The following is a 12,338-nucleotide window of genomic DNA, read 5'->3' as shown; positions in this document are numbered from 1 at the left end:
AGCCTCACTTTTCTATCTACAAAACGAAAATAACACCATCTACCTGAGGGCTCGGCATATAAAAAATGATTGATTAGTTGAAAGATATAAATTGATAAAAAAATAAATAATCTCTAATTTTTCACATAATGGTTTGTATGTTGGCTTTAGTGGTCAAAAACAGTTTTAGGAATCTATTTTTTTATACCATCTTGCTCAATCCCTTATCTATGGTCAAGTTTTCCAGCACGATGTCAACCATATCCAAAATAAATGTTTCAACCTGGCTAAGCAAACCCTGTTGAAAAACTCTTTAAATATTTGTGGAATATAAGCAACCATGGGAAATTCTTAGAAAACATACATAAGAGGCACCTGGGTGGCTCAGTAGGTTAAGCTGATTTTAGGTCAGGTCATGATCTCATGGTTCGCGGGTTCAAGCCCCACATCTGGCTCTGTGCTGACCACTCAGAGCCTGTAGTCTGCTTCGGATTCTGTGTCTCCCTCTGTCTCTGCCCCTCCCTCACTCAAGTTCTGTCTCTCTCTCTCTCTCAAAAATAAATAAACATTAAAAAAGAAAACATAAATAAAATTAAGTTCTACTCTTTAGTTATCAGGATACAAAGGACAATAAGACCTGATCCCTGCTCAGAAGCAGCATAAACTGGCTGATTTTTTACTAAAGAAAGGTAAGACTTGTTACTATTAAGAAGTCTAGTCAGGGATTTAAGGAAGGGAGGAGATAAAACATCAACAAATATTGACTGAGTACCTATTAAGTGTCAGGGACAATTCTAGGCACTGGGTAAACAAAACAGTCCACGCCCTCTAGATGCTTACATTCCAGGTGCAGGGACAGACAAATACACTATTTGTCACAGACATCAGATAGGAGTCGGTGATTTAGAGAAAAAGAAAGCAGTGTTAAGGAGCTGAAGAAGATGGGGAAGTGTTGTTTTAGATAAGATAGTCACGGAAGGCCTCCTGGGAGAGGTGACAGGTGTCCAGAACTAAGTGTAAACAAAGCACACTTTAGTTGACCAATGCTTTTGCAGCCTTAAAATAAGTAGTGCTTTCTATTTAGATTTTTTATTAAAATTGTTCAGAAGAGCATGAAGCACAGGTAGACACAGAAATCACTAGTATAAAGGAGACTGGGTGGTACCAAGTAAATGACAGCATCCAAAATTCCCACTGCTTCATAGGTCACATTTACAATTATGCTTTGGTCATATGCAGTGCAAAGCNTCTCTCTCTCTCTCAAAAATAAATAAACATTAAAAAAGAAAACATAAATAAAATTAAGTTCTACTCTTTAGTTATCAGGATACAAAGGACAATAAGACCTGATCCCTGCTCAGAAGCAGCATAAACTGGCTGACCAAAGCACATCCCAATTTTTTACTAAAGAAAGGTAAGACTTGTTACTATTAAGTCTAGTCAGGGATTTAAGGAAGGGAGGAGATAAAACATCAACAAATATTGACTGAGTACCTATTAAGTGTCAGGGACAATTCTAGGCACTGGGTAAACAAAACAGTCCACGCCCTCTAGATGCTTACATTCCAGGTGCAGGGACAGACAAATACACTATTTGTCACAGACATCAGATAGGAGTCGGTGATTTAGAGAAAAAGAAAGCAGTGTTAAGGAGCTGAAGAAGATGGGGAAGTGTTGTTTTAGATAAGATAGTCACGGAAGGCCTCCTGGGAGAGGTGACAGGTGTCCAGAACTAAGTGTAAACAAAGCACACTTTAGTTGACCAATGCTTTTGCAGCCTTAAAATAAGTAGTGCTTTCTATTTAGATTTTTTATTAAAATTGTTCAGAAGAGCATGAAGCACAGGTAGACACAGAAATCACTAGTATAAAGGAGACTGGGTGGTACCAAGTAAATGACAGCATCCAAAATTCCCACTGCTTCATAGGTCACATTTACAATTATGCTTTGGTCATATGCAGTGCAAAGCTAGTTTATGCCATTATAACTACCTGTCCTCTAGTTTCTAGTTAGAATGCACAAAAAGAAAAGGTAATATATTTAAAACTCTTTATAACAAATGGGAAGTAAATCTCAAAAGAGTTTCATGGTCACCAATCTCAAGGAGTTGGGAAGACTGATCTTCCCCATCTCAACATTTCCAAACTGCTGTCTTAACTAGGCTGCTAACTCCTCAACACTATAATGTCTCTAATTTTCTCCCTCCAACAACACTACTCCTCATTCCACAAGTGTAAATGTGTACATTATTATAAGAATGTAGGTTAAGTTCACAAATATGGCTCCAAGAAATGAGCAAAGTGTCTATCCTACTCCTTTACAGTAATTTCTTATGATAAAGTTGCTTTTTACATCAGATTTTACATCGTGTTCCTTTTGAAGTACTAATCTCTTGAGTATATCATGAAGTTCTACAATATAATTCATTCAACAAATTAGTTTTGTGTGCCAGGCACTGTATTAATTGCTAGGTACCAAGTATACAAAAAAGACTAAAAGACAAACAAAAACAAAAAAGACTTGTTGGTTTGCTAGCCAATTCAAGAGACAAACATGGAAACAACTATTCAGGTAACAATTATGTGCAAGATACTATCACAGTACACTAAGAATCACCTCATTCTGTCTGCTGCAATCATAAAACATTCTGAAAGACTTAATGTTTGAAGTTGGTCTCAAAGGATAAACAGGCAGACGGAGAAGGGAGGGAGGACCCTAGGTTAATCAGGCAGACTTAGAGATGGATACTGTAGTAAAGGTATTTAAAAAAAAAGAGACAGAGAGAGAGAGAGAGGTTGGAAAGGTGGGAGGTGGGGAAGGGGAGTGGGGGCAGTGTCCAAATTCTAAAAGGCTTCGTCTGCCAGGTGAGGCTGGTAAGTCTGAATTTTAGCTTGTCTTTGGCATAAGAAACCATTGAAGAATTTTAGGGAACAAAGTGACTAACAAGATTATATTTACAATTTGGAAAGAATGCCAAAATGGACTATGGATAAAGCCAGTCAGAAAGCAAGGGGGCTCAGTGAAGAGGTTTTTGTGATAGGACATTATTTATGAAACCTGGATGAAGACAGTGACAGCAAGAAAGGCCAAGAGTTAAAAGCATGTACAAAGTGTCAAAAGAACACAAACATCTAAGAAGAAATCTAGAGAAATCAGAGAAAGTTTCACGGAGGAGATGGTGTTTGCACTGGGCCCTAAACAAGGAAAATTTGCCCTATAGAAAATGAGAGAAAAAGGAGAGAACACACAATGAAAGGCAAAGGCACAGAATACTTAATGACCTGAGATCCTGCTACTAAAGTATCCTTTTGGAGATCAATCAATTGGTAAATATTTACCGAAAGCCTAATATGTATCTTGGATCTTGAGGAATCAAATGAAAATTAAAACCAGCTTTCCCAAAATAATGTACTTGGAGAAATTTTAATCACAGGAATAAATGAGATCATATTTTGGTCCAAGAACTCCAAGTAAAAGATCCCTGAAAAAGAGAGTAGGATTATGATGATGGGATTGGCTAAGTAAGAGCTGAAAAGTAAACTGGGGGTAAGGGGGTGAGGACTTTCTATTCTAAGGCTAAGAAATCTGGAAAACTAGGACAATTCCGGGAACACTGTTTTTTAGATTTTCTTATTTGGTCCATAAACAATGTATTTATAGATAATAGTAAGTACTATTATTGCTCCATTCACTAATGACAAAACCAAGGGTTAAAGAAAATAATGTACCCAGGGTCACATAGCTAGTTGAAATGGTGAAGCCAGGAGACCCTTTGCATTCAATCACTAATCCAGGAAAAACTGAATATATGCAGTACTTATTTTAACATTTAAAAATCTATAAAGTCACTAATAGTCTAGAACCTAAAAGTGTTTCAAACAAACAAGGTTTACTCACAAAAGTACTTTGCCTGGTATTCTTAAAATATAATCATTCACCCAATAATTTCAAGTCTGTTAATGTTACTTAAAAAGCTCTCAAAATTTGTGTACAAATAGAACTACCAGTTGTTAAAACTTTAGGAATCTTGATTTCCAAAACACAGCAAAAACTTGAGAGGATAGCCATCAATTTTTCATCAAAACAAAGACTGTTTTCTGAAGCTAATCTCATCCACACTGTTCCGCAGACAATGTTTTCAGAAAAGGAATTGGAAGGAAAAGCCACATCCCATAGTCATTGAATACAAATGTTCACTGAATACAAGTTGATCTAAGTATCATTTTCTTAGTAACTATTACTTCTCAAGTTTCATTTTTATCATCTTCACAAACTTCTGAGAATTGAAAACATGCCCAGAATGAGACAAGCTTCTCTATCCTTTCATATGTTGGTTTATTTCTCCATTTGGTACAATTCCAAAGATAGAGCCATTTCTTTTAAGTACTGCAAGAGCTGGAGAGAATATGGTCCTAGCCTGTTGCAGAACGGATGTGCTCAGTACAACCTAAATCTCTAGAACATTTCTAAACTAAATATCTGATGAAAATACCTGTGTGGCAGTTAAGTATCCCGGAGAGCACAAATCAGGCCTTTATGATGCTACTACCTACCTTTACACATTAAGTGCTCCTAGAGAGCATGTTCCTATCTCCAGCACTTAGTGCAATGTCGGGCACACCACAGAGTGGATGAATAAATCTTATTCTGCCTTTCAAATGTGAAACCAAGAGCTATTCAACCAAATTTGAATGGTGAAATTGTTCCTCCTCCATCATAAAATGTTGAATTTTTTTCTGTATTTGGTGAACAAGGACACCGTGAGTTGATTTTATCTGTACTACTGGGGGGAAATGTGGCAAAAAATATCGTGACAAATACTGTGAAGAGTTGTATACAAACTTTCTATTCTACAGTTTGTATAAAGCATGATAAGGAGATAAAGGCCAGGAAACAAAATAAATTCCACAGGCACAGTTTGCCCAAGGCTATTAACTCAAAAGTGGTAGAGTCACAAATAGGACCCAACTAGCTCCCAATCCAATGTGCTTCCTAGTATAACACATTATCATTACAAGGACATCTTTTCTTATTTCATCTATTAGTCCAAAAAAGTGTTTGGGAGGAAAAACCTTAGGCCATAGGAAATCTTCACAGAAAAGACAAATTACAAGAGTACTTTCCTTTTTAAATTCTTCTGGGCCCTCACATTTCTACGTAGCACCAAGACTCAAGACATTACATTAAAACATTCAGTTAAAATGAGATGAGGGCTACAAGCAGTAGGCATAAAGCAAAATCTATCGATACGTAGATGTACATATGGTATCCTCTGACAAGCTTCAATTTAACTAGTTACATCGATTCTTGTTATCTTTCTAAGACAATAACACAAGCTTAGAAGACTTCCCCAAACCCACATTTCTTCTCCTGTCCTCCTCCCCACTACTCCTGTCCAAACAGCTCCCCGTTCTCCCAAAGCCTCATTTTTCCTTCTCCTCTCTACCTTTGGCACTCAAACGCTCCCCTCCCCCAACAGCCCCAAGGCTCATTTTTATCCTTTCAGCCTTAGGGCCTTCCTGGACCACCCTATCTAAAGAGACCTCTCCCAGCTACTTCTGAGTACACACTACAGCCCATAGTTAAACTTTTAACTTGTTTTCACTGGTTAATTGTTGTTCCATTAGGATGCACCAGGATGGCTATCCCCTCACCACTGTCTCCACAACACCTCCTTTTCCATCATTACCAAAACTGTTTCGGAAATACTGTTATGTCTACCACTTGCTCCCAACTGTAAGCTCATCAAGGGTACGTGCTGTCTTATTCACGTTTCCTCAGCACTCGATGAAGTGCCTGGCACCATCGAATGCAGTCAGTAAAAGTTCGCAGAATAAACGTGTGGAGTAAGTACCGATGCTCACCACTAGCATGGAAGCAAAGAACAATTAATTACACCTCAACACTTTCTAGTGCAGAGAAATGCTGCAGGCTGTAGACATAAAAACTGTTAACGATACAATGTATAGGAAAGATGAGCATGGACAAAATTCCATTCCAAGAGATGAGGTGTCTCTGGCTCAGCAAAGAGGAAGCAGAAAAGAAAGCAAGTCTATTTTTTATTTTCCACTGGACTAAGAGAGCATATTGTCCCCCCAAATCACAACTTTGCAACAGCGCAATTTATTCAGCATGCTCAACTACTCATCAAGAGTCCAAGTACCAACATATTACCATTATTTTGCATTCTCTAAGATACACCAGGTGAGGAGTAGAGGGTTGGCCCTGAACCTGATAGAACAGCAGAAGGAGGAATAATAATAGCATACTTTAAAATTTACAGACAAAAATCTCCAAGTGACCATGGAGACTAAACTAAACATACCAATCGATAAGAATGTAACCACAGGTCAGGACCCACTATAGCACAGAAATGGCCATACCATTGCCAACAGACCACACTCCACATCTTTCTCAATCCTCTTCTACTCAAAGACCCTAATAGCCACCACAAGGCTCGCTAGCCTCATTGCTGATAGCACAATCCTCAAAAGGAATACAGAAGAAGCGGAAGAACAGCTCAAAGTCTCCCCACCCCGCCTCTCAAAAATAAGTAAATAAAGAAAACAAGAAAAAAGGAGGAAAAAAATTAAAAAACAAGCACCACCAACAGGCTCCGCAATCACTAATGAGAAAGCCCAAGACGCCTTTCAAAGCCAACTGTCAGACCTTTTAGGGGTCCAGATGACGTTGACTCCAAAGAGAAGTCTCTGGCCCCAACACCTATCTCCGGATTATTCAGGAAAACTCAGGTTTTCCAGTTTGGAGATCTGCACTCAAAAAAAGGATCTCCCAGCAGGAACGAGCCATCAATCTCTCTGGAGGCAATGGCGCTCCAACCAACCACCCGGCAGGGGGACAGGCAACGGCGACAGGGCACGGCCCTTCCAGGGAGCCGCCGGCGCCCTCCGGGCTCTCAGCCTGGCCCAGCGCAACCCGCCCTGGCGGTGGCCAAAGTCGGGCAGCGGTGAAGGGGGGCCAGCGGTCGAGCTCCCCGAGCTGGGCCTTCCCGGCCCGGGGGCGCGGCAAGACATGGAGGTGGCGCCTTTCAGTCCAGCCCCGGCTGCGGCAACCGATCCGAGGCCTCTTCCCCTGGCCTCCCCACCCCGCCGCCCTCGGCCAGCCAGTCAGCCCCTCACCTGGCAGAAGCTCCGGCAGTAGTTCAAAGATGAGACCTCCGACACCTCCTGCTCCCGCAGCTCTGTCTCCAGCTGCCACAGACATGGTCGCAGTCCCGGGGCTCCCGGCGCCGGAGATGCAGGGCGATGACCCCGAGCCATGGACTCAGTCTCGGCTCCGTCCCCGGCTCCGCCCCCCGCCGGGGNNGGCGTCTCCCTTTCCGTCCGCCATCTTCCCACGGCCCAGCAGCGCGTAGGCAACCAAGCCACGTGACTCAGCCCTGGCCCCGCCCCCGTTCTACCACACTTGGTGACGCACTCCTTGGCGACGCGGGCGCGGGCAGGATTCCGTCACTAGGGCCTCTGGGTGCCCCTCCCCTCGGCGGCCTTCCCGACAGCCGCCCTGGCAACAGCCTGGCGGCAGCTGGCCAAACACCCACTTCTCTCTGCCTTTCCAGACTCTCTGGAGTCACGGGGTCACTGAGCCGGACTTACATGTAGACATAACCCAGATGGGAGGGGCATGACGCTTGAGCTGCGATCCGAAGAGCGAGAGAAAAGTATCCCCGGTAGAAAGAAAATAAGCAAAGGTTATGAAGACTAGGTCCGTGGGATGGTGGATTATAAGAATGGGCACTACAAGTCAGTAGGGAAAGGATGACCTCTGCAGGAAATGGTGCTGAGGCAACTTTTTTCAATAGGAAAATTAAATAATAAAATTAGATTTTTACTTTAAACCATATCTAAAAATAAATCCCAGATGGATTACAGGCCTCGAAATATTTTTCAGGAAATAGTGTCTTTAGGATATTAAAATAGGGATAGTTCTTAAATAAGACCCAAAAAGCACAAACTGTGTGAGAAAATATTGTTAGATTTGACTGCATAAAAATTAGTTAAGTCTGGAACAACAGAAGTTTTAGAAGATGCAACAGAAAGAAGCCAAAACCTAGATGGTATTCATATATATAAAACCACCAAGAGATTAATATCCAAAAATGTTCCCAAAATCAAAAGGAAAAAGGCGAACAATTCAGTAGAAAAGTAAATAAAAGATACACAGAGCTAGTTCACCAAAAAACCAAAATGAATGGCCAATAAAAAGATCTTTAACTTCACTGTAATCATCAAGGTACAAATTAAAACAATATATGGGGCACCTGGCTGGATGAGTCAGAAGAGCATTTGACTTGATCTCAGGGTCATGAGTTCCAGTCCCACGCTGGGTGAAGAGATTAAATAAACTTACATATATATGTATGTATGTAATTTCATACCCATTAGATTGGCAGAAATTTTAAATTACTACCATGTTTTAGGATTTAGGAATATGGAACTTATATATTGCTGGTGGAGGAAAGTTCTGTCAAGTGATTGGTAATCACTTAATACATCACTTAATAAAATTGAATATATACATGTCCTGTGAATCAGCAATTCGTAATAATAATAGTTGATTTTCATTGAGATAAGGTTTTTTATATATTTTAACTCATTTAATTCTACTAACAATACCATGAAAAGTTACTATTATTACCCTCATTTTATAATTCAGGAAACAGACACAGAAGATTTAAGTAACTTGACCAAAGTGACAGAACTTGGAATTATGGTGCCCAGAATTCAATTCCGAGTAGTCTGCTCCAGAAACTGACCTCATAGAGGCTCCTGGATGGCTCAGTTGGTTAAGCAACTGGCTCTTCATTTTGGCTCAGGTAATGATCTTATGGTTCATGAGATTGCCAGGCTTTGGGCTCTGCATTGGGCTCTGCGCTGACAGCACAGAGACTGCTTAGGGTTCTCTCTCTGCCCCTCCCCTGCCCAAGCTCACTCTCTCTGTCTCTGTCTCTCTCTCTCTCTCTCAAAATAAATAAACTACAAAAAAAAAAAAAACTACCATAGAATCTGACCTCTTAAAAAGTTTTTTAAATGTTTGTTTATTTTTGAGAGAGACAAAACATAAGCAGGGGAGAAATAGAGAAGGGGGGGTGGAGGAGACACAGAATCTGAAGTAGGCTCCAGGCTCTGAGCTGTCAGCACAAGGCTCGAACTCACAAACTGTGAGATCAAGACGTAAGCTGAAGTCAGAGGCTTAACCAAATCTGAGAGCCACCAAATCTGACCTCTTAAACTGTGTTGCCGATGTTCATTGCAACACTATTATAATGATAAAATATCAGAAACAGCCTAAATATTCAACAGTAGAAAGATGGATAAACAAATTACAGTATATTTGCACACAGAAATATGTAGCCAGTAGATGAATGGAAACTTCATACATTCATACATCAGCATAGTAAACTGCATACATCAACATTGATTGATTAGCACCTATTATGTGCTGGGCACTTTTTCAGGTAATAGAGATTCAGAGAACAACATATTTTAATGGACAGATGTGGCTGAACATTAATGTGTTAGATCTAGGTAGTAGGCACACGGCTCTCTATAATATTCTCTGTACTTTTTGGATCTTTGGCATACAAATAATTAGGCCTAAAAAAAGGCAGGATGCAACGGGGTGGGGAGAAGGTCAGTGTATCCGTAGCATGGTACAAGACAGGGGAGGTGGTGGAGATGAGGTTGGAGAAGGAGAAAAGGGCCAGATAATATAGGACGTTATAGCTCAAGGCAAGCAGTGGGGATTTAAAGGGTTACAAGTAACCACTGAAAAGTGTTAAGTGGTCATATATCATCTGATTTACACTCTTGCTGCCACCTTATAAAAAGATGGTGGGAGGCAAGAAGGAAGACAGAGAAGCTATTGCAGCAGTCCCAGTAGTAAAGGCGAACAGATTCAGGATACATTTTGGAAGCGAGAGGCTGATGCTTTGGTTATGAGGAGTGAGGGAAAGAGAGGAATCCGGAATGGCCTTCAGTTTGAATGGTTGGCGAAGATGCTTCCTGAGAAAGACAGAGACTTAGGAAAGGAACAGATTGGGGAAAGAGGGAGAGAGAACCCAAAGTTCTGCTTGGGACAGGTGAATTTTAATTGCCCTCTGAGACCTCCAAATGGATGCACTTGGATCTATGTCTGTGGAGTTTTACGGAGGGCAGGGCTGGAGATGCAGAGCCATCAGTGGTCATGCCACTGTTATAAAACAACAACAGACAAAACCCACAAAACTTCTTTGACTCCACCACATCCTCCCCTCGCTTCCGTCCCACATCTCTGCTCTCTTTTATAGCAAAACTCCTGTAAAGAGATGGTCAGACCCTCTATGTGCACTTTCTTCTCATTGAACCCCTTTCAGCCAGACTTTCATCCCCGCTCCTCACTGAAACTGCTTTTTCTAAAATGTTACCATTACTTTTTACTTTTGTCGTATCAAATGGCAAATTCTCAGTCCCTTATCTAGTCTCTTGGCAGTATTTGGCCTTGTTGATCAGCCCCCAACGTTGGATTTCATTTGGCTTCCAAGTCTCTGTGTTTTTCTTGGTTTCTCTTCTTGTTCTCCCTTCTCTTTCTGATTTCTAAATGTCCCAGGCACAGACTTTCAACCTCTTTTCTATCTACACTCATTACTATATTCACCCAGTTCTAGTACCATTTACATATTTATGCCCATTAAGGTCATCCAAGAGGGACTCTGGCCTGGCAAAAATATCTCTCTCTCTGTACAAACACACATGCGCAAACACACAATGACTTTATTAAAGAACACACAGATTTCTCTATCTTTCAAGATCCAGCCCTCACCACAATGTACAACCCTGGGGGTTCCTGTGCGGCTCAGTTGGTTAAGCGTCCAAAACTCTCGATTTCAGCTCAGGTCATGATCTTGCAGTTTGTGGGTTCGTGTTGTGTCCGGCTCTGCGCTGACGGTGAGGAGCCTGCTTGGGATTCTCCCTCTCTGCTCCTTCCCCACTTGTGTGTGCTCTCTCTCTAATAAAATAAACTTTTAAAAAAGGACAACCCTAAATACTTGCTTTTATGACTAACACTATTCAAGCTCCATATCTTTTGCTCTGTGTCCTCAAACGGAAAGGCACCAAAAGAATTGAAGCAAAGATTTCAGCAGATATTTGTAAACTCATGTTCACAGCAACACTATTCATAATCACCAAAAGGTGGAAAAACCCCAAGCATTCATTGAAGGATGAATGGACAAACAAAATGTGACATATACATACAATGGAATATTACTCAATCTTAAAAAGGAAGGAAAATCTGACACGTGCTACATACTATGTGAACGTCAAAGATATTATGCTAAGTGAAATACATAAATCATAGAGACAAATACTATGTAATACCACCTATCTGAGGTACCTAAAGGATTTAAAATCAGAGACAAAAAGGAGAAGAGTTGTTGCAAGGGGTTAGGGAAAAGGAGAGCGGGGAGTTAGTATTTAATAGTTACTGAGTTCCGGGGCTCCTGGGTGGCTCAGTTAGTTAAGCATCTGACTTTAGCTCAGGCCATAATCTCACCGTGCATGGCTTCGAGCCCTGGATCGGTCTCTGTGCTGACAGCCCAGAGCCTGGAACCTGCTTTGGATTCTGTGTCTCCCTCTCTCTCTTCCCCTTCCCCACTTGCTCTCTCTCTGTCTCTCTCTCTCCCCAAAATAAATAAACATTAAAATTTTTTAAATAAAAAACAATAGTTATGGAGTTTCAATTTGGGAAAATAAAAAGTTCTGGAGATGGTTGGTGGCGATGGATGCACAGCAATGTGAATATACTTGATACCAGTAAACTGTATCCTTAAAAATGATTAAATGGTACATTTTGCCTTATGCATATTTTATCACAATGTAAGAAACTGAAAGGCAACTGCCTTTATGGTTTTTGGGTGGAGCCATTTAAAAGAAACAGGCATCGCTCTGCAGTGCCAAGGCAATTTGAACAAAAAGCACCTGGGTAAGAGAAAATATGAGGTGCCTGGGTGGCTTAGTGGGTTAAGTGTCCTACTTACGCTCAGGTCATGATCTCATGGTTTGTGGGTTCGAGCCCCTCATCGGGCTCTATGCTGACAGCTCGGAACTTGGAGCCTGCTTCAGATTCTGTGTGTGTGTGTGTGTGTGTGTGTGTGTGTGTATCTCAAAAATTAACATTAAAAATATTTTTTAAAAAAAGAGAAAATACAAATGATCCTGTCATACCATGCCTCTTAGCACAGGTGTGACATATTCTTGCATAACCAAGTATTATTTCCCAGTAGTAGTGAATGTTTCTTGTTGTTGTTGTTGTTGTTAAAGTTTATTTATTTACTTTGAGAGAGAAAGAAAAGGAGAGGGAGT

At 40.9% G+C, this 12,338-nt stretch overlaps 1 protein-coding gene across 1 annotated transcript in view; it reads right to left on the bottom strand.

The window, feature by feature from the left end:
* Positions 1-7,295, bottom strand: part of RLF (RLF zinc finger) — an 85,690-nt gene extending 78,395 nt beyond the window's left edge. Inside the window, exon 1 of the mRNA XM_077751964.1 lies at positions 7,119-7,295. Within this exon, the coding sequence (XP_077608090.1) occupies positions 7,119-7,259 (141 nt within the window). The 5' untranslated portion in view covers positions 7,260-7,295. The remainder of the gene's footprint in view (positions 1-7,118) is intronic.
* Between the last annotated feature and the right edge of the window lie 5,043 nt (positions 7,296-12,338).

The sequence above is a fragment of the Crocuta crocuta genome, unplaced genomic scaffold, assembly GCF_008692635.1.
Source record: "Crocuta crocuta isolate KB4526 unplaced genomic scaffold, BGI_CrCroc_1.0 scaffold367, whole genome shotgun sequence".
Lineage (NCBI taxonomy): Eukaryota > Metazoa > Chordata > Mammalia > Carnivora > Hyaenidae > Crocuta > Crocuta crocuta.
This window is presented reverse-complemented; position numbering and strand designations above follow the sequence as displayed.